General features: G+C 40.5%; 1 protein-coding gene across 2 annotated transcripts in view; it reads left to right on the top strand.

The window, feature by feature from the left end:
- Positions 1-4973: 4973 nt before the first annotated feature.
- Positions 4974-25625, top strand: part of LDLRAD4 (low density lipoprotein receptor class A domain containing 4) — a 179346-nt gene continuing 158694 nt past the window's right edge. For both annotated transcript variants that reach the window (XM_086740575.1, XM_086740573.1), the window contains exon 1: positions 4974-5432. In XM_086740575.1, coding sequence (XP_086596701.1) covers positions 5393-5432 — 40 coding nt within the window. In that variant the 5' untranslated portion in view covers positions 4974-5392. The remainder of the gene's footprint in view (positions 5433-25625) is intronic.

Raw genomic sequence — 25625 nt, 5'->3', positions numbered from 1 at the left:
TGTACAACATAACTTGACATACAAACTCATTTTGTATGTCACTGAAATGCATCAATAAAGTTAAATACAGCAGCTGTTTAAAAAGTCACAGCTGACCTAAACAGATACTGAAGATAGAAAGTGAAATTATGTAGATGTGTATGTGAGAAAGATGCAATTAGATAAACATATTTTAAACATCTGGTTTTCAGTTTGATTTCTGTATGGTCTGCTGTGAAAGTTGCCTTAAGTTTTTTTTAAGCAAGCTTTGAGTTATGGAGCATAGTATTTCCCAGGAACCAAGACTCACTTAGCACTGGTGCAATGGTGTCTTGGAAGGAAGACAAATTATAGATAAAAGTAAATAAAATAAATGGGGATCACACAGTAAAACACAGGCCATAAGGTCTAAAAAAGAGTAGATATAACTGGTAGATACTAATATATCTAGTTTAGAAGTTTTTATGAGAAGCAAAACCAAAGCCTGGAAAACTTGGTGAATCCAAAAGGGGATGGAGAAGTGAGCTATGTGTGTGCACGTATGCCTCATTTTAAATTGCTTTAGCAAACTTCAGAAGATATTTTTACAAACACTGTTTTATAAAAGCAAAATTTTGGAAGTGTTTTTCCAGACGGAAGCTTCTTAAATATATATCCAAGTCTATGCTGCCTTAATGTACAGGAAGTACAGGCCTTACTTCAGCGAAGCGTTTAAGCATGTGGGTAGTTCTGCATGTGTCCTGGCTTCAGTCAGATAACTTTTTTCCTTGAATTTGGAGACACTTTTAAATCTCCCACTGAGCTGTGATCATGCTGCTGACTCGGCCAGCACTGCCTCTGTCCTTTTAGCCACAGAGCGAGTTGGTGCCGGCAGCGGCCGAGCTCCTGCTGGGGCTCTGCCGCTGTTTTGGCACCTGCCTTCTGCGGAGAGCACAGCAAGAGCGGGGCGGGCTAGCTCAGAGTCTCTCCCCTTTTACACATCTTTCACCTGGAAGCTAGAAATTTAAGCAGCAGGTCCTCCCTTGGTTAAGCTAAATTCAGCCGCAGCTCACAAGCTGTTCAGTAACTTTCTCAGAAACGTAAACGTGTGGGCTTCCACTGCAGATGCTCCTGTTAGGAAATTTGTTAAACACCTTAGTGAAACGCTGTCCCTTAGGATGCCTTGTGCCAAGGGCTGTCACAGGAAACGCTTCCCATGGCCGTGGCCCTTCTGACAACACATCCAGTGAGCTCCTAATGCCTGTGTGGGAATCAGCTGCACGTGACCAGAGAAACAGAGTGTTTATGGTGAAAGGAAATGGAAAAAAAAAACCAAACTAAAAACCCCAAGCTGAAGCATTTACATGTCAGCCAGTGCTTTTGAGTTTTTCAAGACATTACCAAGATATTTGAGTCTTGAAGAAAGCAGTATTTCACTTCTTCTTTCACTGCAAGTTCATCCAGGCTTGGTCCCGACTGATTATTGCACAATGCTTCGTAAAATGTAGATATTATTGCAGGATTTAATGACACTCATTGGATATGTTTCTCTCTCAGATTGTTTTTTACAGTCGCCCTTTAATGCTGCATCTTGAAATGTTTAGAGGATGAGGAATAGCAGGTTGACTAGCTAAATATACCATGAGAACATGTAAATCACATAAGGTGTTAAATAGTCAAAATATTTTCTCTTTGCAATTTGTGTGAGGTTCAGATGGTGGTGTCTCTCCCAGGACCAAATTTGAGAAAAGTGGAGAGGCTGAAAACAAATTGATTTGATTTTTTTTCTCTGGATATTAAATCACGTAAGTGCATAGTAGCCAAAAATCCTTATAGTGCAGCTATATATGAGCAGTCCGATCTAGTTGAAGATGTCCCTGCTTTTTACAGGGGAGTTGGACTAGATGACCTTTAAAGGTCCCTTCCAACCCAAACCATTCTATGATTCTGTGTTCATAAAACACAACAGTTTGCTTCTGAGACTCATATATTACACTGCAGTGGGTGAATGAAGGCGGAAGTGGAAGTAGAGTTCCTGTTGCAAAGGAGGTAACAGATGGAGCAAAGAAAAAATCTCTAGTCTTTCTAGTCTACATTTTCTCTCTGCCATCCGATCAGTATAATGGGACATACTCCCACCAGGGTCTTTTGCAGGTTGTGAAAAATACAATAGTTGCATCAAAGATTGCGCCTTATTGTAGTTCTGTCAGTATTGTTTACTTTCCACTCTCTTTTGCAGATACATATTTTCACTTTTTGGTCCCTTAAGTAGGTTGCTTTAACATTTCTTTACCAGACCAATATAAAAGGGTAAACACGTACCTTCACTAGGTGTGGCTGAGCTACGCTGAAACGTGCCAGCAGAGGTGCCCACCCCTTCTGTGCATGCCAAACATGCCGGTCTCTTAGGAAACAAACACAAACCTCTTCTCTTTAAACGTTGGTTCAGGTTTAATGGAAAATTTCTGCGTAATATAAAGTACAACGGAGAGAAGAGTGCTTTTGCAGTGATAGAAAATGCTCACTTAGGGCAATCAAGAGATATTGGTGTCTTCTTTCACTTGAGTCCTGAAGGGAGGACTTAAACCTGATGCAGTGCACTATCTTTTAAATTTTAAGGTCTGAATGAACGCTGTAAGTGTTTCGGTGTCCTGTAATTTTGTTAAAATTATGTCTGTCTGTCTGAAGAAGCAGTGGTTGCTGAAAGTGCCTGCATTGTAGAGTTTTTTCAACGCTGTTGGGTTCTTAACTAGTTTAGCAGAAATGTTGAGGATGTGGAAAATAATTATTATTTTAATAAAAAGTTAACTTTCAAGAAAGTAGAAGTGTTTTATTCTTTTAAGAATCCAAAGTGTGTAGTATCTAACGCAAAGAAGTAACAATAAGAGAATATCCCTGGATGCTAAGGCACTAGTGCACATCTTTTGAGCATCTCTCAGATGGGGAGAGAAATTAAAATGCTGAAAACAGAAGGCATCAAAATTGTGGGCTTATGAACCAAAATAAAAAGTTAAAAGGCTGAAAATGTGAATGCAAATATGGACCTGCTCTTACAAATATAGAAGAAATTCAGACCTCTAGAGAAAAAGCTTGGGAAATGAGTGCAGGATCCATCTGTAGTCATTGTAGGATAGTTAGCACAATGTTAAGAGCCAAAAGAAATATGTGCTGCGGCGTATGTATATTATACTTGCTCAGTTGTATGTATTTTAGAATAAAATAACCTCATATGAAATGGTTGTTAGTTGTATAGAGCACTTTGAAGGGCTGAAAAAGCATCCTGAGGATCTGACATTCAGTAATAATAGCATTTTAAACACTATTCTGAAATTTTTAATGCAACTTTTTCTGACAGAAGATACTATGTGTAAAGGCGTTGTTTTCAGGTTTTTCTTCTTAACTTCTACTTTCTCCTCTATTAAGTTGAGATGTTTGGATAAGAAATGGGGAAAACATCTGAAATCTGTTCTGTAACCTTATTTGATTTGAGTGCAAATTACTAGATTTGAATACAAGTAACTAATCAGTCAGTGCTGTGTTTTGAGACAGAAACGTGTGTTCTTCAGTAATACAGGTGTAACAAAATTGGGGGGAGAAAAGCAGCAACATCATTAAGATAGCAAATATGTCTTTGTTAGCAGCTAGCTTTCATTCAGTGTGTTCATCAGGTGTCAGGCTCGCCTGGCTGCAGTGACACACCTGAGGAGACCCTTTTTGTCCCTGAAGAAAACGCCCTCCTGATGCCCTCGAGGGCTGGCTGGCTGTGCACTTGACGGTGCCTGCAGAACAGAAGGTGCCCAAAGGAGCATGAGATCTTCTCTGTAGTTTTGAACCATCTAAGATATGCAGCCTTACGCTTCAGGCCATGTGCTAGTCTCTAGATCTTGCAAGTCAGAGTAAAGGGTGAAGTGGGGCTGGGGAGTGGGTGGTGGGTTATTCGCACTTGCCCACTGAGCCGGATCTTGCACTGTTCTCCAAAGTTGTTTGTGCTGGGACTGACAGTGACACTGATACACGCTGCTTCAGTAGATGGACCTCAGGTCTGATCCAGTATTGCAAGCCCTGGCTGGACTCATGAGCTAAAATCCATTAGTAGATCATGAGATCATCACAGATGTAGTTTCAACCTGCCTGTGGGACTGAACTGGCAGGTAGCGAGCCAGGCATTGCTATGTGAAGGAGCAGGATGACTGGGGAGAGAGTGGGTTCTCCTCCCAGGTTGCCTTTCCTTGCTTGCTTTTTTTTCTGAAATAATCTTCTCCCTAAACATGTACCTGTCTGCTGTTCGCCTTCACTCCATAAAAATAAATGTGTCCTGGTATTTAAAAGCTGGATGTGTAGCATCTCTAGTTTTCAGTCACTTTGCAGGTACCCATGCTATGCAAAAGTAGTAGGATCAAGGAAAACTCAACCACCTTTCTCTTGTTTAGCCTGTGGGTATTTTTAATGTTACCAAATGTCTGAAGACATCCGAATTGTGTCATCTGTGTTAGAATTGAGATTTTACCCAGATAATCAACAGCACAGACATACAAAGGTTTTTAACCTCAGAAGGCTGTTGGAACGGCATGTATAGTGTCGGCAGACAGCGCTCTCTTTTCCTGCTCCAGAAAAGAAGAGAAGCAGCTATATGAAATGCTAATAATCTCACTCCAGTTTTGAATAGACTAGACTTGAGAGCCTTGAGTATTTTTCCTTTTCCCTTTTAACTGCAATTTTGTTATTGTATTACTGCCCCCATCTCTGCTAAATATGGCTTTTGAAATGTAAATCATATCATGTTCTCAGAGATGCATATGACACCCTCAGCACTGTTCCTCTTTGCACTTCAAAGAGCTGTGTGGTCACACTTTGCATCTCAGCAAAATCGCAATATTTGCCTTCTGAAGATCTCCTTTAATGTGTACAATCAATCCCTGATAATGTGTTTTGGGTTTTTGTTCCCTGGAGTCTGTTAATTTTAATGTTGCTACAGGTCATCAGGAAACATAATCTCTTCTTTTTTAATTTCTCAGTGAGCGTGCCTGAGGGGAGAGGAACACAAGAGAGGAGAGACAATTGAACATCACCATTGGACGAGACCTGAAAAAATGGTGCTGGATGAACAGAGGATTAGAACTTAATTGTAAAAGGAAAATAAAGTCTTGGCAGGCACTTTGCTTCATTTCCATGTTCATCATGGCCCAAATCCTCTGGCTGGCTGGTTGATGGGACTGTCCAACACTTCCTACTTGGATTCAGTGCAGGACCCCTCTGCCTACAGATCGAAAGACCTGGGATCAGCTGGGAACTGGATGGTGCCAAATATGGAAATGGAAAGAGAAATGGACTCTGACGAGCTAAGATGGAAGTGACTTGACAGCTCCAAGCTCAGCAGTTGTCTCCAGTAAGGACAGGTTAAGACGGGAATCTCAAGCTTCGCTGGGAGAGCAGTATGCAGGAAGCTGGTTTTCAGGCCACAAATGCTTTCACAGGTAAGGACTTCTGTTCCAGTTCAGCTCATAGTTTTGGGACAGTTTACTGGAGCTCATAAAATAAATTTAATAGGTCCTGGTTGTCATTAGCACCTTATACTACTTTCAGTTTAAATAGTGTTTTAAAATGGTTCACTTGAGGAACAGTTCAACATTTGTATCAACAGTGAGTAACACAGTTATCCATATTATATTATTTCATATTATTATTATTCATATTATCCATATATATTATTTCAGGCCTTCTGAAAACGGATGGCCACAAGCCTTAGGGAAGGTGTATCTCAGCTTTCCTTATTAAAGTACTCATTAACAGCTTAATGACGAGTGGCCTCCTGGGTCAGTACGAAACGTAGTCTGTTAAGTTGCTTTCATATTCAACATAGGAATTTGATGAGGGTTTGGGATGGACCCAGTTCGTATCAGGAGGCTTCTCAGAAACATGTCAGCATTGAGCTTTATCTTGTCAACCAGAGCACATCTCCGGGCAAAATTTGCCAGATACCTTCTACTTGTACTCCCTCCTGCCTTGTGCTGTTCATGTGCTTGAACTGACAAAACCAGAGGGTTTAAACGGTAACAGTTTCACTTCAGTCCAGTTTATTTCCCTGCAGATACTTCAAAAATAACATACTGAGAAAGAGGATGCCAAGGTGGTATGTCTCTCTGAGGAAAGCTCCCTCTAGTGTAAAGTCTGCTGGAATTCATTCAGGGCTTTCCCTGTCTGGACTCATTTCTGATTTGAGAGGTGGGAGAAGGAAATGCGGATCAGAAAAGCCTGCTGCTTGCTTTCCACATCTGCCAGCCAGCTGACACACTGGGAGAAATGGGTAGAAAATCAACTGGATATTCCTCTTGCTTTAGTAGTTCTAGATAATGGATTAGTACTACAGTGAAAGTCAGTGATGTGCGAGACATTTATTTTTCCAATTTAAAATTTTTGCCTTTAGAAGTTTACTGGATTGTGGGTTGTATGTATAAGAAGATAGTTTTCTGTCTCGGGCTGCTTTACCCTGGGCTGCCTGCTGTTCTAGGAGCTCTTCCCAGGAGGGAACAGCAAAACTGCTCGTTTCCCTGTGGGCAGGTTCCCACTTTGTCCTTTCCCAAAGCAGATCTACCCTCAGAGGCTGGTCCCACCCTTCTGGCTGCAGTGGAGCTGGCAGCTCTGCATCCGACTGTCCACACCAGCACATCGATTTGGAATGGTAGTGCAGTTCTGAACTGTCTCCATTGCCTCACATTGCTTTGATTTACAACGTGGTTTCCGTGCGTGTCAGCAAGACGTGTCTTGAAGGAGAGGAAACGGGGAGCTTTGCTCCACATGTGCTCCAACGCTGATGGGAGATGTGAAGTCTGGGACCACTGCAGGGCCCTCCTGCCTCTGCCTGGCCAGTGGCACATTCCTACATCTCCCTGCTGCCACTCCTTTGCTCTCCACCAAAATTCCCACTGTGTGGATATCTGTTCTTTCCCTGACCTGTCCTGCCTTCTGTAGTTCTCTCCTTTGCTGAAAACCTTACTACCTTTAGCACCCTTACAATATTATATTGTTTTCTTTCCAGCCTTACAGTCTTCTGCCACAGCATCTGCTATCCCTTAGCTCCCAGAACGTAGGGGTTAGTGGCACTGTGATCAGGGTGCTTGGGCAGCAGCGTGTCAGAAAGCTGGTAACCTCATGAGTGCTGCTGGGTGGAAGAGACCTGGCAAATAGGGCTGCATATAACTCAGGGAGATGAAACTGGGGTCCCTGGAGGCCCAGGGGCAACAGTCAGATTGTGGTGACAACCCAGCAGATGCAGACCTATTCTGTAGACTTTAACAGCACAAAGGTTTCTTGGTCTCTCCTAAGGAATTGTTACATTCTTTTGGAGTTGCCCTCAGGTAAGGATGTTAATATACATTTTCAAATCTTGATTGCTGTACTAATGAGTTACTAAACACTGAGTTAAGTTGCACCATACGTTCAGGAGATTCATAAGGGAAATGGGCAGGAGGCTTGTAAAGGAAACAGGTTGAAATGTCATTGCTTTATATGAGAAGAAGGCAAGGGCTTCTGTTTCTTCCAACTTACATCACATCAATATCCGTATTTGCTTTTTGAAGATCTTTCTTGTTCCTTATTAGATTTAGATGATGCATTCAGCAGTGAACAGTGGGTAGGTAGGTATATATTTCTTAGATAAATTTGTTGAACTGTGTTATGTTAATTTAAAAGTTGCAATAAAAGTGTAATGGCAGGTGCATATGGTTGCTTCTCTGATCCTTGCTGTACTACTTTTGTTTTATTGGAATGCCAGTTTAGCTGCAGGAGAAAACAGTAGCTGCTGGCGGCAGAGGGGGCATGACCACATGCAGAAGGGAGCTAATTTGTACAGAAAAAGCTTTGATATCTGAAACCTGTGCAGTGTCAACACTGAATCTAGCCATGCTAAGTGGTTGCAGCTATTGCAACAATCAGAGTAATCATTTCAATTTACAGCTGAACAGAGAGTGCTGGCAAAAGAAGCCTGGGAGGATGATACCTCTGTGTAGTCACCTTCTGAGTATTTAGTAAACCTCCTTTCCACTTTGCTTATCATTGTGACCTGGAAAAGCTTACAGTTAAGACGAGGAGATACATTGATTTTATCTGTACGCTTATTTTACTGGCACAGATGCTACAGCTGCCCTTTTTTGCACATGACTCTTGTTCCAAGAGATGGGCTCAACCAATCACTCTATTATGTATTACCAAACAATAGCTTACGGTTAGAGCTTTTTCACTTCACTGGCTAAATACTAATTTCAGTAGAACAGGTAAGTATAATAGGTTCAGGATTACCAAATGTAGAAAAGGCAGTGGAAGGGAAGTGCTCCTAGGCTTGATTAGGAAAGAGATGGCTGAGCCTATGATGGTAAAAAGCAATTTGAGTGATAGCAATCATGAAGGAGCGAGCTTATCATTGTTCAGAAGATGAGAAGAGAGAACTTGAGAATAAAAGCCATAGTACGCAAGAAAGTAGATTGGATTCAGCTCACAGAACTGGGAGGTAACACTTCTTGGGAAACAAACCTAAGAAATTCAGGAAGCCTGACAACGAACTTTTTATTTTCCAATCATGATAAAGAATATTAGAAGCACAAATAGAAAGTGTTCCAATAAAAAAGTGTACGAACAGACAAAATTGCATGATCTGAAAATTGAGGACTCATACCGAAAGTGGAAACTAGATATATGACTAGAGATGACTGTAAAAGAACATTAGAGGGATGCAAGGGCCAAATCAGGTAAGCCACAGCACAAAACAAAGTAAAAATTATGAAGGACTTGGTAACAAGGAAATACGCTATGTTCTCAGTAGTAATAAGAGGAAGACTGAGTTTCTGAACTACTAGTTGAGAGGCAATGACAAAACTCTGATAGTGCAGAGAGGACCAAGTAGTTCATGACATTTTTTTGTATCGTTCTTTGCTGAAAAGGGTGTAATCAAGTGGCAAGAAAAGGACTGCTACCTTGAGAAAGGTAAGAATTCCAACTCGAGCAGGAACAGAACCATTTATAAACTAATGAGATAGGATAACAGGTATTTTAGAACAAACTAGAGCTTATTAAATTATCTCTGCAACATAGGGTGAAATAGCTGAAGCCATGTCTGAGCAATTAGTGGTTACACTGGAGAACGTTTGGAGGACAGTCTATGTTCAAAAAAAGCTGTGAAGTAGCAAACACTGCACCTACATGTAAACTTTCCTGGGTCCTTCTTTTTCTGCTTTGGAGTAGACAACTTATCTTAAATTCTTGGGCAAAAAAGTTTGAATCAAATAATCAACTAATTTTATTTTTTTTTTTTAAATAAATAGCCTGTAGATAATACTATGATAATGAATTTGCATATTTTTTCCCAGAAAGTACCTCGTCAGTGGAGCCTAATTTCCTTGTAGGTAGAGAAATAGTGTATTTGGAAGGCTTTTCACCCTTTCATAAACAAGGTGGCTATATGGGCTATGAGGTGGGTACACAGTTGGCTGGAAAGCTGTTCTTGGAATAATTAGTAGTGATTCATAGTCAAACTAGAAAGATATGTCAAGTGGGATTCTGCCCTGGATTGCCTGAAAATATTCAATATTTTAATTAATGACTAAGATGATAGAATCTGCATGCAGAATTTCCAGACAACACCAACCAGGGAGAGGATGTAAACCCTCTGAGCACAGGATTAGGATTCAAAATTAATGTGGTGTATTGGAGAACTGTTCTAAAATAAATATGATGCAGTTCATCAAGGACAAGTTCTAAATTGTGGTTGGGCAGGAATAATCAGCTGTGTAAATCAAAATGTAGAATAACTGGTGAGGCAGCAGGTCTGCAGAAAACAGATGGGCAGTTGCAAGAGTTCAGAAAATGGCTATGAATCAACAATACTATGCCATAAATGTTATGCTAGAATATATAGACAGGAGTCTGCGTGTAAGACATGCAAAATATTTTTTCCACTCTACTTAGCATTTGTGTGGCTGGTGTACTGTTTCTGCTCTTTGAGCCCACTGGAAGCATCCAGAGGAGAGCAAAAGGGAAGGCCAGAGGTCTAGACAACATGACCCTTGAGACCTGAAAAAGCTGTCTTTTTCAGACTAGAGCAGTAATTCTCAACCTTTCTGAAAGTGTTTTTTTCAAGGCTCTCACAAAGCAGTGGGAATTTGTTCCGGGGCATGTGTTTGATGTACTGAGCTACATGGCAAGATGTGGCCATGGTACAGCGGTGCTTTAGTGTGACGATCAGGACCACCTTGCTTGCAGGCTTATTAGCTGCCATGGAGCACTACAGCTTCTGCCTTGACCACTCTCAGTGCTGCACCAGTGATAGAGACAGTAGTGGGGATCCTGGACAGCTAAGGTCTTTTTTTTTTTAATTCCGTACTTTCTTCACCAGTGTGTGTTTTGAATGCTGGTTTAGAACAGTGTGATTCTGAAATCAGCTCTCCGTCACTGGGAATGTGTGGCACAGGGACATCCAGGATGGTCAAAGGATAAGGGAACACTAGGGGATGGATTAGGAATCAGTGTATGAAGCCTCCTGACCTTGCAAGGTCAGCTTAGGTCCATGAGGATTTTATTAGCTTGGTTTCAGCACCAGCTCTGTCAGACCTGGGCTGACTTGGAGGCATTCCTGCCCTGTGACCCTCAGCACTGCTGGAGGGATTACTGCCTCTGACACTATGGAAACCAGAATAAATAGTAAGAGGTTGCTCAGTGCAGTGGGCCCCTGCTCTTCAGTCTAGCACCAACTTTTCCTGTCACCTTCTGATCCCATTCTGTCATAGCTTCATATCTTCTCCCTCACACCTTTCCCTGTGGAAGTGATGGCACCGTCAAATCTTCCCATAATCCCTTGCAGCCTTTTTTCTCAAGGTCGTTGTTGCTGAAGCTTGACCTCCAGAGACGCCATGTTATTCCCAAGGAGCAACTCCTCAGCTTGGCTGATATCCCCCCAGGCCCTGCTTTATCAGAGAAACTGAACTCATCTGTTAGGAGATCCTCATGCTCATAGGAACGGACATTGGTGGAGTTTCTCCAGTCTCTCCACCTCTGCTCTGTATCCCCTTGGCGCTCAGGACTTCTGTTACTTTTCTCGTCCTGCGTCTCATGCTTTCCTAACCTCTCTCCGCCTCTTCCCCCATCAGTGCCTGAATCCCCTCTCTCTGTACTGAGGCTCTTCCATTTCCCCTTGTCTATACATGTGGTCTCGCTTCTCTTCCAGATTTCCTACCCTTCTGGTAATTGTCCTGCTTTTCACTGCTTTCCTTCACCTTCCAGACCAACTCCCTACAATTTAATTCCAAGTTGTCTAAAAGCCTCTTCCCCTGTTTTCCAGACTCAACCCTTCCTCTCCTCATCCTCCCTTCTCTGGGGTGAGTGCCTTTCCCCACCTCACATCTCTTCCATGGTGACTTCTGCTGGTTTGTGTGGGACCTTTCTTTGCAGGAAAGTGATCTGAGAGCCTGCTGCAGAATTTGGCTTCTCTCCTCGCATCTTATTTTGCTTAAAATAAGCAAAAGGGTTTTGGGTGGAGCTGTCTCTGGCATGGAGGTGGTAGTTCCAGAATAGGGAGGCTCCTTGAGGGGATGACATGGGAGGCCAGATAAATTGCTCCAGCAGATTGCGTATGACCCAGTTGGCCATTACTCATTTTAGAGAATGGAAGAGTGAGGGAAGATGTGATAATCATTTAAAAGTATATGGAAATTTCATGTAAAGAGGAAGGTAATAGAAACGGTTTTCCAGTTCTGCTGGGGACGGAGCACAAAGTAACAGGCAGGCTTACTGTGGTGGGGAGATTGAGGTCAGACGTTAGGAAAATCTCTCTAATGGTAAGGGTAGTTAAGAACTGCAGCCGATTGCCTAGGGAGGTTGCAAAGTCTCCGTCACTGAAGGTTTTTAAGAACAAGTTAGACAAATAACTGTCAGGAACGGTTTATGTATAGTTGATCTTGCCCTAGGGCAGGGGAATGGACTTTGTGAGAGCACTTCCAGCCTTACTTTTCTGTGATTCTGTTATTGCTCGCTCCCTGGATAATAAATGTGCATTTTTTAAGTTAGTAAGCCACCTGCACTACTCTGTCTTCTCAATGTTTTGCATAGATTCTGTTGAGCTCTTGGAATAATTGATAAAGGATAGATTAAGAGTCTTCTGTGTTTAAAGTCTTAACTCTCTTTTTGCTGGAGTATTGTTCCATTGCATTCCTTCTAGTCTGACCACTTTCTTTAAACATTTATTTTGGGGCATGTGTGACCTGTATTTCTATGTCTGTGTAACTTGTATAGAAATATTTTAATGTTACAGAAATACTGCATCCATTCTTCTGTTTCACAGTATGCAAGTATTTTAAGAAAAGCTTTTACCACTCTTAGATAGTAAGTATATTTAAAAAGTAATTGTTAAGAATAATAAAAAAATATGGCAAAGCCAGAACAACCACCCTTTGAGTTTGTTTTCTTTGTTATGAATAAAACTGTGCGATTTACTTAGCATCAAATATATAACTGGTGTATCTGCTGCTGAAGATGGCCTTCTTCCTCAGAATTATGGTTGAGGCTCAATGTAAAACAGCAAAACAGGTTTGAAATGTTTTTGAATAAGTATATAATGTAATTAATATTAAGAGCAGTTGAAAACTCATTTATACATTAACACAGGTCTCCCACATTGCTGCTGTCATTATTTGCATGATTTTCAATTACAGATAAACATTTCATTTAAAAAAATACAACTTGAATATGTAGCAGAACGTTCTCATCGCCCTCTCTCCCAGTTTTGTTTTCATCTGCCTCTTGAAGCCAGTCTGGCCTTCCTAAATTCTCTGCTATTTTCTTAACAAAGGTATCTTATTTTACAAATTTTCAAGGTTACTGTGTCACCCACAGACACCTCCTACTGTCTCTACATTCCTGGGAGAAACAGATTGCTTTTGGCAATGCCCCTTACTCAGCACACAGTAACAGATCACATTCCATTGTATTCCCTGAGCTATTTTATTTGGAGTCTGCAGTTTTTGGAGTACAGATACTGTTTGCAGCAGAATTACATGTAAGAAGATATAACCTCAGTCTCTAAGAGTTTACTACCTAAATGTGTTACACTCAGTAAGTAGCATTTGGTGAAAACTGTTTTAAGTATAGTAATGCGTAGCTTGGAAGTCTCCTCTTCAGGGTTAAATGCTTTAATAGAATTAGAGGAGAGTGAGAAACTGTGAAAATCAATTCACGAGCGGAGGTGCCATGTGAGAGCGATAGCTTTTGGCCACAACCTAGTTTTTCTGTTTTCCTTAAGACTGGTGATTAGAACAGCAATGCTTTCTGCTTTAGGTCGCTCTTCAAATCCGGGAGGTCAGCTTTTATGTTTTGATTCCAAACTTTGTGTAGGTGAAACATTGCGTTTTCTTCTTTCTTTCCTTTCACCTCAGGAAAACAGATAGTTCTTTTCAAACGCCTGGTTGAAGGACTGTTTAATCTGTAACTGGACAGTTACTGCCTTTGCTAATTGAACTGTGGCAGGCTTCACACAAACAGGGGCATTTCACACAGGCCAAGGGTTTATTATTTTAAATGCTTCTACTTTCAAATTTTTATTTAACTGGGGTAGAAGACCTCCTTGCTTGTTTGTTTGATTTGGTGAAGTACTACACACTTGCGCACTTGCTAAGGGGGAGAATGGGAGAATTTGCCTGGCAGTCATTTCCAGAAAGTGGCCTTGCTGTATGAAACCACCTGGAGCTCAATGAACGTGAAGGCAGAACAAGGCAGAAAGGAAGCCAAGAGGACTCTAGGGGAAATGCAGGGGTGTGGTGTCCTGCGAAACAGGAGAGAGACCCTGGGCTGAGGAAAAGATCCGCCATGGACCTGGCATTCAGTCCCCTGATATTGCAGGCTATGTCATGACATAAACACCATTCATATCAATCTCTATCCTAAAATTAGTACTCTGATCTGGAAGGATTTTCTTTTGATTTTTAATTTTAAATTAAATTTTCATTAATTTTCATTGAGTTATGTTAAATTCCATTTAAAAGTCCTTTAATTTTGAGTCTAGGTGTAGTCTTGGCTATATGTACGTGGTTCACTTGTTCTTCTGCCATTAGTCTAGAGCCCAAGTGAAAGGCTGTGGATTGTGCAGGCTGGTGCGAAAGAAGATTCAAATTTGGACAAACATCATGGCCAATATTATTACTAAAATTATTTTATGAAGTGGCACATTGCTGGAAATGTCAAACTTTTCCTTCCCAAAGTTGTGAAAGGGAATGCTGTAGCCTGTTCAGGGAGGATGTTGAACCTCGATCCTCACTTGTTAACAATTTTTAGTAGATTATATTCTTGTCTGTAGCGTTACCATTTGCAAAGCTGATGGTTCTTTGGAAATGTCCATCTGCCATTTCTCATTTCTTAATAGTACATGTCATGGTGCCTTCACATGGTACAACTTAATCAGCTAAATGGCCAATTCCATACTGAATATGACACTAAATTTAGCTGTAAATATGCTACATTTCAGTGTTTAAACGTAATAAGAAGGCAGACTATTTGAACAGACAAAATGAATGCTTAGTCCCTCAAGTAAAACCCAGAAAATAAAAAGGGCTGAAAATTGATTGTTAAATTGGCAGGATATGTTTTCTGTTCTTTTTTTTTGTAATAAATCAGGTAGCTTTTTTTGTTAAGAGAAGAGATGGGGTTTGACATTCCAGGCCACGGCCATGGCTGGCTGAGGATATTTTCACTGTTGACAAGGCCTTCTGCATGCTGAAGGTGCCACTCCTGCTGCTGGCGCTTGGGATGGGAACCAAGCCTTCGTCTGCGGCTCTTGGAGGTGGCCAGAAATCCTGTGCAGAAGCACACGCTTCCTTCTAACAGACAGATCAGATCCTTGTCATGGGGCACGCCGTAACCTGAATGAGGGGGCAGGAGGCAGATACACATCCAACCCCGCCACCCAGCCACCCACACCCCTGGAAGTTGCCAGGCCAAGTGGAAACATGAGCGATGTTAGCAAAAACCTACTTTTATTTATGCAAAAATGATACAGGATGGTCCCATGTGCTCCAGGCAGTGGTGTTTTGAGTGAATAGTTTGAAGTGAAGTTTTGATCTAATGTTTTGCTGCGTTTTTTCTTTAATGGTAAGCAGGCCATTTCACTTGGTGAAAAAAAAATTCTTCTACCATAAAATAAATAGTATGAATTAATGTTATGTTTCTTTATTGTATGCTGTAGCGATGCCGTTAGAAATCAGAACTTGCAGTCTGGGTAAATAGAGAAGTGAAAATATTTGACATTGCGGGATAAATGTTGTGGTGAAAAAGCCTAAAAGGTAATTGAGGAGAAGGTAATACCATGTATACAGAGCTAAATGTTACATTTACTTCTCTGATATTTACACCCCTTTACTTTTTTAGGAAAAGAGGCCAGTATGCATGGGGATTAATTACTTGTCAGGCCTTTTTTTTTTTTTTTTGTTGCTGTTTGGTTTGGTTTTTGTTCAGAAAAAAAGCTTCTTATGGGTGGACATGGTCCTTCTTCTGAGCCTTCCTACAAATCCACGTGTTCTGGTGGCTGTATCGGCTACATCTCCCATCCTGGGGCTTGGCTTTCCTCGTAGAAGCGCTTCGTCATGGAGCAACATGGATCCACCCAAGCACGCACCCCACACTGCACCTCTCCCAAGTTTTCTCCCCGGGGACTGCCCAGCCCCTGCTCCAAACCCTTTCCAGAGGGTTACTCCCACCCTCTTTAGTTTCTGCTCAGCCCTCAGCAACAGTGAATAAGCAAAATGTTTGGTTTCTAGTAGGTTCATTACTTGCTAATAGAGTGTAGCCTTCAAGCCCTACCAGCCTCTTACAAACACCCAAAGATACTCTTTTCCCTGGAAGAGAATATGGTGTGATACTCTGAGATGTCTGTAATCTTTTCCAAAGCTGTGCCTCTCTAGGACTGAGAAACTGCTAATTTCTGAACCAAGGGGGCTTTGGGTAGGACTTTTGGGGGACTTTGACAGTATCTGGAGCCCAGAAACTTTGGTTTTCATATGAAAACAAAATTCTTCTGTATCATGTTTGAGTCCTTTCCCATAGTTACCCCACTATAATTTGATGATAAAACTTACTTAGTAGTTTGTGCAGCTGAATCTCTAAGCTTCCTTTGAAAACCATGAAGATGTGTTTCCCGGAGGTTGAGGCAAATGTGTCTGTGTGCATGTAGCAAGTGGTGGCACTCTCATTGAGCAGTATGTCTTCTATACATTGTGAGTTTTGATTTTATTTCTAAACTTCTGCTGTCCTGTTGTGGGCTTTTTGTGTCCTTCCTTCTTTTCTTCACTAGAAAGTCACTCCCTTCTGATTTAAGGCCAATAATAGAGGAGGCTTTGTTTGAGGAGTGAGGAGTTAACAATGAGTATTTTTCATGATGAAAACACCCCAAAAGAATCGTACCCTACAGCCAGCATCTAAGCAGCATGTTCAATCCACACCTCTGAGGATAAGCACATTTCTGTTGTTAGCGGGTAAAGTAGCTTCATTCAGTGCCATTTGACTGCTGTGTGTTGTAGGTGTACGTATGCTGAGGTGGTGGGAGGAGGACCCACGACAAGGTATTGGCTTCAGAAAAGGCTGGAAGACTTGCTTGGATATGAATTATTCAAGAATTGTCTGTTTAATATTGGAGGCTTAGACTGTCCAAACTAGTAGTTTATACTGGTTGAAGACAGATTTACAGCCTGGCAGTCCACTCAGTTGGTCCTTGATTTAAATGGAAAAATTGCAGTTTATGCATGAGTCTCCATTTTTCCCCTTTCTGAGCTTTATTATACTTGATTTGTTTATTTCAAAAGAAACATTCTCAAGATAATATCTGCTTCCCGTTGCGCACAGCGAGAATTTGAAGAGACACATGACCTGCCACAACAATGCAAGAGTAAGTTCGGAAAAACTTCACTGTTAACTCAGGATATAGGTGGCATCTGTGAACTAAAGACACTTTTTTTTGTTCTGTTGAGATCGTAACTTTTGTGCCCAAACCAGTGCTGTTACAGAAATTGTTGGAGAGTTTCTGTGTAATAAAAGGAATAGGGATAAGCTCCAACAATAAAGGCAACAAGTATGGTTCTTGAAGATGTTTTTATTCAGTGCCTTCACTAGTGTATGCATGGAAAAAGTGAGATAGCATTGACTTCATGGCTTTTGTACAATTTCTCGAGTATGTTACTGTTTTAAAACCATATTATTCTAGTTTTTGATACAAACAAGTTAATGTTCTCTCAGACATATGACTTTTGCTTGTAGCGATCAGTGTTGCACCAGAGAACCTTCAGCTGAGATGAGGACCCTGCTGTGCCAGGTCAGCTCCTTTTAAAATCTCAAGATCTGAAAAAAGCGAGATAGAAGCAGAGAGAACAAGTATTGCTGTCCTCCATGTACAGATAGGCAGCTAAGGCACAGATGAAAAATTTATGTGAAATGAGCTGGAAAGCTTGGCAGACCTGAGAACTAAAGCTACAGCCTCTGAATTTGAACCCAGTATGAAGGATGAGATTATAAGCACAAGTATTAAAGTACTGTTTATTTTTATCTCCAAGTCATCAGTACACCTACTGCACTATTTTCTTCTGTTTTCTCTGTTGTATCTTTATTCTTTTTACTTGCTGCCATGAGGAGAACGTAAGTCAGTAGAATTTCTTGTGGAAACTGGAGGCTTCCTTTATGCCAGCATTGCTGGAAAGAATTTCTCTGAAGAATTACAGCTGCCCATAAAATATGTGACACAAACAGCCCTTCTCATCTGCAGGTATTAATTGTGCATTGGGAAGAAGGAGGTGCTGGGATACCAGACTGCTTGAAGGATATGAGATGTTACTTAAGGTCTTAAAAAAATATCCGTCATTGAATTGACAACTAGAGAGTAGGATTATTGAAATTTATGGGAACAAAATTTAGTAAGATGAACGCAAATAAAGCTGTCTATGTTAGTTTCACTTCTTTTTTTGGGATCTTTAAATGCAAAATGTGACGTTCATTAATGTAATGCAGGCAGGCTCATTGCTTTGTTGCTTTATTTATGTATGGATCAGACATGGTATCTTAAAGACGTATTTTGAAGAGCCTCAGAAAAGTCTGTTCTTTATGTAACTTTCTTTCTCCGAAGCAAAAAAGGCAAGTTTTGTGGAAAGATTGTATTTCATGCTACAACTAGTGGTTTGTTTGGAAGGCAAACAAACACGGTACCAAACCCCACAAATATTCAGGCACCTCAGCCTTTCACCTCCAGGAAATCTTTAAATAAGCATTCAAGATTCTTCAGTTTGCTAAGAGCCATCTTCTGCTACGTAAGCAAAACAGCATTAAAACCAGTCATGGACACCCAATGGGGAGAAAATTCTCGTGCAAGTGAAGTTGACTGTTGCTGTGTTAGCGTTTTGCTTTCAATCAGCATTGCGACTGTGAGCAAAATCTGCCAGTTGTCTCCATTTGTGACGCTGTGGTTCAGCTCACAGGACAGCTTTGTTGCCACCAGAGTAGCCAATACTTGCTAACAGAATGCTATAGAAGATAAGTAGCTTTTTTTCCAACTGGTTTGGTACTTGTGACCTAATGAAGAGGCAACGGGATGCTGGATGTGTTAATGAGAGAAACAAGGAAAGAGAAGTGAGACCTAGGGACAATATCTAATGTTGAGGGGGACTTGCAAAATTTCACCCTGAAGGAAATACGTACTTGAACCTGCCACCTGGAAAGAGTGTTTATGGAGAGACAGAATAAAGGCATCAAAGCCTGACTTGTGATGGTTGCAGAAGGCAAAGCTGAAGCTAAAATTAGGTGTGCATATAGTGGTTAACGTGATTCTCTTAACAGCAATTACTGTCATTACAACCACATAGAAGTTCTGAAAACACTGGGTTAGAAAAACCTTTTAATACTTGTTCAGGGAAAAAACTCTGGAAATCTTATTCTTAAAGTGACAGTCTTCAGACAGTTTCATCTGGAAAGAGCTGTACTCATTTTTGAAGAGAGTATTGTAAGTCTAGTGTGCCGATTCTTAGTTTTTCTGTTCTTAAATATAGGACCACTGCCTAAAAGTTAGATCAATGTGAGACTGTGTAGACATTACATGATGCCAAGAAATGAGTTCCCAGATATTTATAAATAAACTCTTGGTACACTCCCATTTTCCTTCCTCTTGTCTTTGCTATTATCCCACATGTTTGCCCCCAGGCTTTCTGTACTTTCTTATAGAGATGCTAGTAGTAATTATCTTTTTCTGAATTTTATTCTTGGAGAGAAGAGATCAATTATACAGTGCCATGCTGGTTAGGTTACAGCTAATAGCTGTAGCCGTTAACCTCGTGTTCTTTTTGCTTCTGTGGTAATAATGAATTGTCAAATGGAGTGGAGCAGTGCTCCTTGAGATATAAAAATAGAAATTATTTTTAAAAGGCATTCCAAAATGATAACCTTAAAAAAACCATTATTGATTGACATTATGCAATATTGTCACTATCTTATGACTGTTACCAGGTTTAAAAAGTGCAACTTAAACTGTGAGAATAATATCTAGAATATTTGTGTACCCTGCTGCAGCAGGCGTGCTTTTATTGTACTTGCATCTTTCAAGATTATTCTTTGCAGTTTGGAAATTAAATAAAGAACAAGGTAGTCTTTGTATAGATGGAGCAAGAGATCCCATTTTAATAACACTTGAACAGTTGTTAAGAACACTTAGTTTTGCTAATTGCATCTGCCAGAAGAGACAAAATTGAACAGTATGTCCAGTTCATTTAGAAAGGAGTGTTTCACGTCGCATCATGTTAAAAAGAACCAGATATGCCTTTAGTACAAGGGGAAGATACATGACTGCTCTGGTCCACCATGAAAATAAACGTATGTATTTTCTCACCGCTGTGCAGATGTTCTGATGTAGTGATAATACTCTTACCTGCCACTGTTATCTTTGCTGATTACAGATGACTAAATCACTCGGTGTGAACTGAGACAATAACCCTCTCCTTTCCTTTCCTGTCTCTGTTACGTTCAGTTTGTTCTGCAGCTTTGTTGAAATTAATACTGTTCAGTTTTTTTTCTTCTGTCAAGTTTTACAACAGAAGTAGACCCCACAAGAAGTTACAGGGTTTATAACATCTGTCATTAGATTTCTGTATTCTGAACAGGTAATAATCGGTCAAGTTTAGCTGTCAGAGTTTGTATACTAGGACAAATCAAGGAGAATTGAAACTACATCCTTAAAATAGCAAATAGTTTTGTATTAGAATAAGATATTTTAAAAGAATAAAAATTACAGGAACAAAGGCTAAAGTAAAGCTGATAGAAAAAGCAATGAATATTATCAGACTGAACATATGGCATAACTTTGTTTTTCTGTTCTCAGTAGCAGTAACACTTAGTTGCTTTGTCTCAGGATGATTTCCCTGGGAGAAAAGATGACTCTGGATTTTACTTCCTGTGACAACGTAGTTGAAATTTGGAATTACTACTTTCTTAATGCCTCTGCATCTACTCCTGACCTACAGCTGTCGGTGTCATGAAGAGTAAATTACATATGATTTAGAGTTCAGATATTGATGTCAGCAAGTATGTGGCTGCATAGTGTGTCAAATGTAATATTCATCCTTAGGTTTATTCTGCTGGACTTTATTTTAGACATTTGGAGATTCACTTTTCCCGTAATGAGTTATGCTGACATTGGAAGACATTGCATCTCTGATGATCTCACAGGTACTCTTGTTACTGAGAAGAACTGTTCCATTTGCTGTGAAATATATCATGTTGAGCTATACATCCCTGTATTAGTAACTTCTACAAGGCAGAAATTTTGGAGTGGTAGTTTCTTTTATTAGACCAGATTTAGTTGGAGAAAACAGACAAAATGTGTGCATTGCAACTCCTTCTTCAGGTCTTTGAAAAAGATCCTGAATGACAGGTCTGCATACTCCAAACATTGCCTGTTTTTTCCATTTATATCTGTTGATCAATTAAAAGATAACTTGTCTCTTTATGAAGCTTGCCTTTGATTAAACTGCCATGTCTAGAATAAACCACAACTTCGTAATGTCAGCCTTGGCTGTTCAGGACACATACGCTTATTTTCTTTGGAGTGCCTGTGTTAAAGTTACTTTCAGCCATCTTGCTTTTGAGTTCTCCCTTCACATTTTCTCACTCTGGGTACAGCCAGAAGTGCTGACTCTTCTCCATAAGCTCAAATCAAGTTGTACTAAAAACCTGATGAAGCAGTTGAGCTTGTGATTTGCTTTTCAGTTTTTTGTTGTTCGCATCCCCTGGGACTTCACTGCAGACCTTATTGGTAGCCAGAGTATTTATTTTGTGGCTTGTCATATGTGATTCAAACAATCTGTTTAAAGCTCGGTTTCATGCTCCTCAGTCAAATCGCCTTGGCCTCAGGGGTACACCATACAGCTTTTCATCTTTGTGAGGGAAATTTTCCTAGAGCAGGTAAGTCACTTTCTTCTTTGTAGCATTTGCGGTTTTCTGTCAGTTTGAATGTACCTCCTTCCTCCTGATCCCTGGCTCCTCTCAGAGCTTTGCCTACTCTCCACTAGTAACTTCACCACAAGAACCTTTTCTGGGACCAACAGCAGTGCACACGACGGATTCAGTACACAAGGGCGAAGTACCGGTCCCCTCACGGTTGCCCTGTGCATGTGCCACCTTTCTCACCTCTTTCTGATGACCAATCCAAAAGAGAAGACTCACCACCTCCTCTCAGGGATTATGGTCCAGCTGGTGGCTTGAGAAACCTGGCTGTGTGGCTTTCTGGCTCTTCCCCATCGAGAGGGGAGCAGTGGTCAAACTGGAGGCTTTACTGGAAACTGTAATGTCACCTGTTCCTCCAGTTGACAGCCCGAGAGACTGGCTTCTGCTAGCTCCAACAGTCCTGCCAAGGCTTGACCAAGCTGACCATCACGGTCTCTGTGGAAGAGCTATTCTAAGGAGTAAGTGACTGGAAGATCCCTCCTACACACCGGTGTGTGTGCTTTGAATTGCAACACATTGTAAAGAACAGTAAGATTATTTTTTTTTCTTTTAAGACCACTGTTTCTTTTTTCTACAGGAGAGATGATCATGCGTAAGGAGCCTTATTACAAAATCAGGATTCATATTTGTTAGCTTTGGAAACTTTCTGTCATCAGACTGTCTAAAGGGGCTCTGCTTATGCCATTTAACACTCCCTTGTGTGGTACGAAGCTATGAAAGTATTTGTGATTCAAATGTGTGTGAAGTGATGAAGAGAAATGTGGCAGAAAATTTATCATTACCACTTAGGAGCAGAAATGGGTTGGGGATCTTGAAATCCTGGATTTCCTGGGCTTTAACATCATGTGTTACTCTCTCATTTATTCTGTTTTTATAAAGAATGCATTGAGAACTTGCAAGAGCCATGATGTCAGGGTTTTTCGTTTGGGTTTTGTTGTTGTTGTTTTGGTTTTTTACAGCTACTTAAGCACATTTTGTACTTAAAATTCTCCCACTACTGCTCCATTTTTTTTTTGTTCCTGTAGTTACTTTTTTCTTTTAGTATTAAACAAATAACCTGGAAGCTTGGAAGATTTTCTGAAAAAAGAGTTCTAAGACAAACACATGGTAAATTTCACATTTACTGTAGGCAGGAAATACCTAGGGAAAACCCAGTAATATCTCTTACAAAGCAGATGTGTCTAAGGTGTGAAACACAGATAGGCTGAGAACTTTTACAAACTTTCAAGAAAAAAAATAATGTTTCAGTGTAATTTTCCATCTAATGATTTATTACAGTGCCAAATAGTGTTACTAGTGTCGATGGTAGACTTTTCATCAATGATAACAATGTTTCTTTTTCACACTGAGTGCAGTGGAGCTGATTTCTGTATGACGTTTGTATATAATACGCATTATTTCTATCATGGCATCCAAAAAGCAGCTGTGGCAATTCAACAATTCAGGCACAAAATCTTCTGACTTTTTCCTTTTCATTATGTTTGGTCATAATTCTGTGTGCATGAATCCTTAAAAATTAGTTGTGAATATTTTTAAGCTTCAGTTAGTTTTAATCCTGGAAGACCAGTGTCTATTGGCTGTCTGTGGTAAAAAGGAAGGAAAAACATAGACATGAAGCTCATTTTCAGAAGCTAACTGGTATTGCCAGCAAAATTATGACCTTATCAATATCAGTTTGGTCTGAAAACCTGTGTACCGTAAGGATGTTTTCTGCATGGTGAGAGAAAGTAGGAAAATCACTGGATGCAAGACGGAGGGGAAGCTGACACGCAAATAAAGGTGTCTCCTTTTGCCCCTGCAGGTAATGTTGCATGCATCAGGACTTTGCTTACTGCACAAGGTGTTCTTCAGTACTAAATCTGCCAGCTCAGTAAATCCCAGACGTGCTTAATTATCCTGTTCATTTTTCTGGAATAGGGGAACTGGGAGAGGCACCTGGATCCATCATGTGCTGCAAATGCATCTGCACAATTTATGATTGTTACTGCAGAGGAGACCCCTTTCCATCAGCATTGGGTGCTGCTTGCTCTCTCTTGGAGTTGGGGACCATCAGTTGGCATAAGGCTGGCACGCAGTCACAGAAACGCGTGGTCCCTGTTTTGAGGTGTCGTTCTGCATCCTATTGAAAGTCCGGTTGTGGTCCTAATACGGTCCTATTGAAATGGGGCTGTTGAGAGCCATATCACAACTGTGTTAGCAACTGGAGACACAACGTCAAATTGAAAGTGGATTTGATCCCTTGACCCATTGGTGCTAGTGGCTGAACTGGCAGTAAATTTAAATGGTTGTTCAGGTTTTAATAACAATTTAAGCAAGAGTTACTGGTCTCTGTTCACTTGTAAGTCCTCTTGAAATTATCCTTCCCTAACATACTGGGGAATAGAATAATAAACCAAAGGCAATCTGTAGCTAGATTCAGTTGCCTGCTAATTGTGATTTTATTTTTATTCCTCTTCAAAACCTTTCTCAGAGTACTAGGGGCTCACCATATTAATCATGATGGCTACAGCAGAAGTCTCACAGCAGTTCTTTCAGACCTTGACACCTTTCTCATAAATCGGTAATTTAACAGTGCAATTAGTTTTTTTTTCATTCTGAACTATCCCAGAGCCATCATGAAATGACAACTGTGTTGGACAGGCCCAGTTTCATGGCCTCCAAGGTGGAGAGGTACTAGGGTCATGGACAATAGACACGGCCCGTGATGCACAATATTTTAGATGGCACTCATGGCAGCTTTCCATCCTCCCATCCCCTGCTGGTATTCTTTTCCTTCATGCCGAAATAAAACATTTTCATTTTATCTAACTACTTTAATTTGAAATTGTTGGGGAAGACATCATCGGGGACAAAGACATCGTTGTATATTGGTGCAAGACATTGATAATCATTTTTCCTTCCTCATAGAAATCCTCATCCTTGCAGTCTTGTAGTGAACATTATCTTTGTTACTGGCTTCATGGAGTATAGAGATTAGATCCTGGATGAAGTGAAGGATATAGGAGGAATATGGATTAGTCTTCTAGGAGAAAATTGCTCCGGGTTTCTTCTTAGGTTCTGTATCTGCCTCAGGAAATGAAAGATAAACGAGGTAAAGCTCCACCAGCCAGTGCAGCAGTGCTAGTTATTTACTGACATAATTGTTCTTCGTAGATGGTTAAAAAGGGACACTTAGAAGCACAGCTGAACAAAAAAGTGACTTCTCATGCAAGATGAGACATGGGAATGTTTGGTTTTACTTTTTGTTTGATAGGGATAAATGTTTGGACTAAATGAAAGTGAGTATTATACCTCGTCTGATAGCTGGCTGGCTGGCACAAGTGAAACACTGGCCAATTTCCATTGAGAAAATCTGTACAGATAACAGAAATGAATTAATAGTTGGTGATTTAAAAAAGAAAAACTACTGGAACTAGAAAATTATTGAAATTATTTATCAGTAGAGGTTCTGCTGAACACTGACACACATGATAATGTTACTCAGTTTGCTGGTACCTTCCTTCTTACAGTTGTCACAGACTTTACATACCTGGATCATTTCACAGCAGTAGTAGTGGTAACATTATTATTATTGTTATTATCATCATCATCATGATCATCATAATCATAATCTCATTGCTGAGAAAAGCCAAATAGCTTGGGCCTGTTTGGAGCTTGGGATCGTATAGACTAGGGGAGAACTACAGCTAAGAAAATAATTGTAATCTTTTTATTTCAAGATCTTAGAAAATCTTCTATGGCTTTTCAGGAAGAAAAATGTCTAGAACTATTACTTAAGAAGCATAATAGTTTTTCCCCTTGGATCTTTTGGTACTCAGCCTTAACGCATTCCTTTCATGTTGCTCCATCTTGGGAGAGCATCCGTACTTTACAAGACTAAATCTCTCCTACTTTGCAAGTGTAGTAGTGCAGTACTGCAGGCTGTTCCCTCTGACGGCAACCAGTATAGCCAGCAAATCTCTTTTGCTGAACATTATATGAAAGTAATTGAGGCCAGTCTTCTTTTTTGGCCCGCTGATTTCATGTGCAGACATCCAAGTATTAAAACGGAAGCTGGAAAATTGTAGTACAGTCTGGCAGGGGTATTCCATATGTGCTTGGAATGTGCTTTTTCACTTTGCATTGGCTAATGCATATCATACATTATATAATATATTGTTGATATA

This window comes from Chlamydotis macqueenii, chromosome 2 (assembly GCF_036417535.1).
Source record: "Chlamydotis macqueenii isolate bChlMac1 chromosome 2, bChlMac1.mat, whole genome shotgun sequence".
Lineage (NCBI taxonomy): Eukaryota > Metazoa > Chordata > Aves > Otidiformes > Otididae > Chlamydotis > Chlamydotis macqueenii.
Note: the sequence above shows the minus strand (reverse complement) of the source record. Positions and strands in the feature narration are given on the sequence as shown.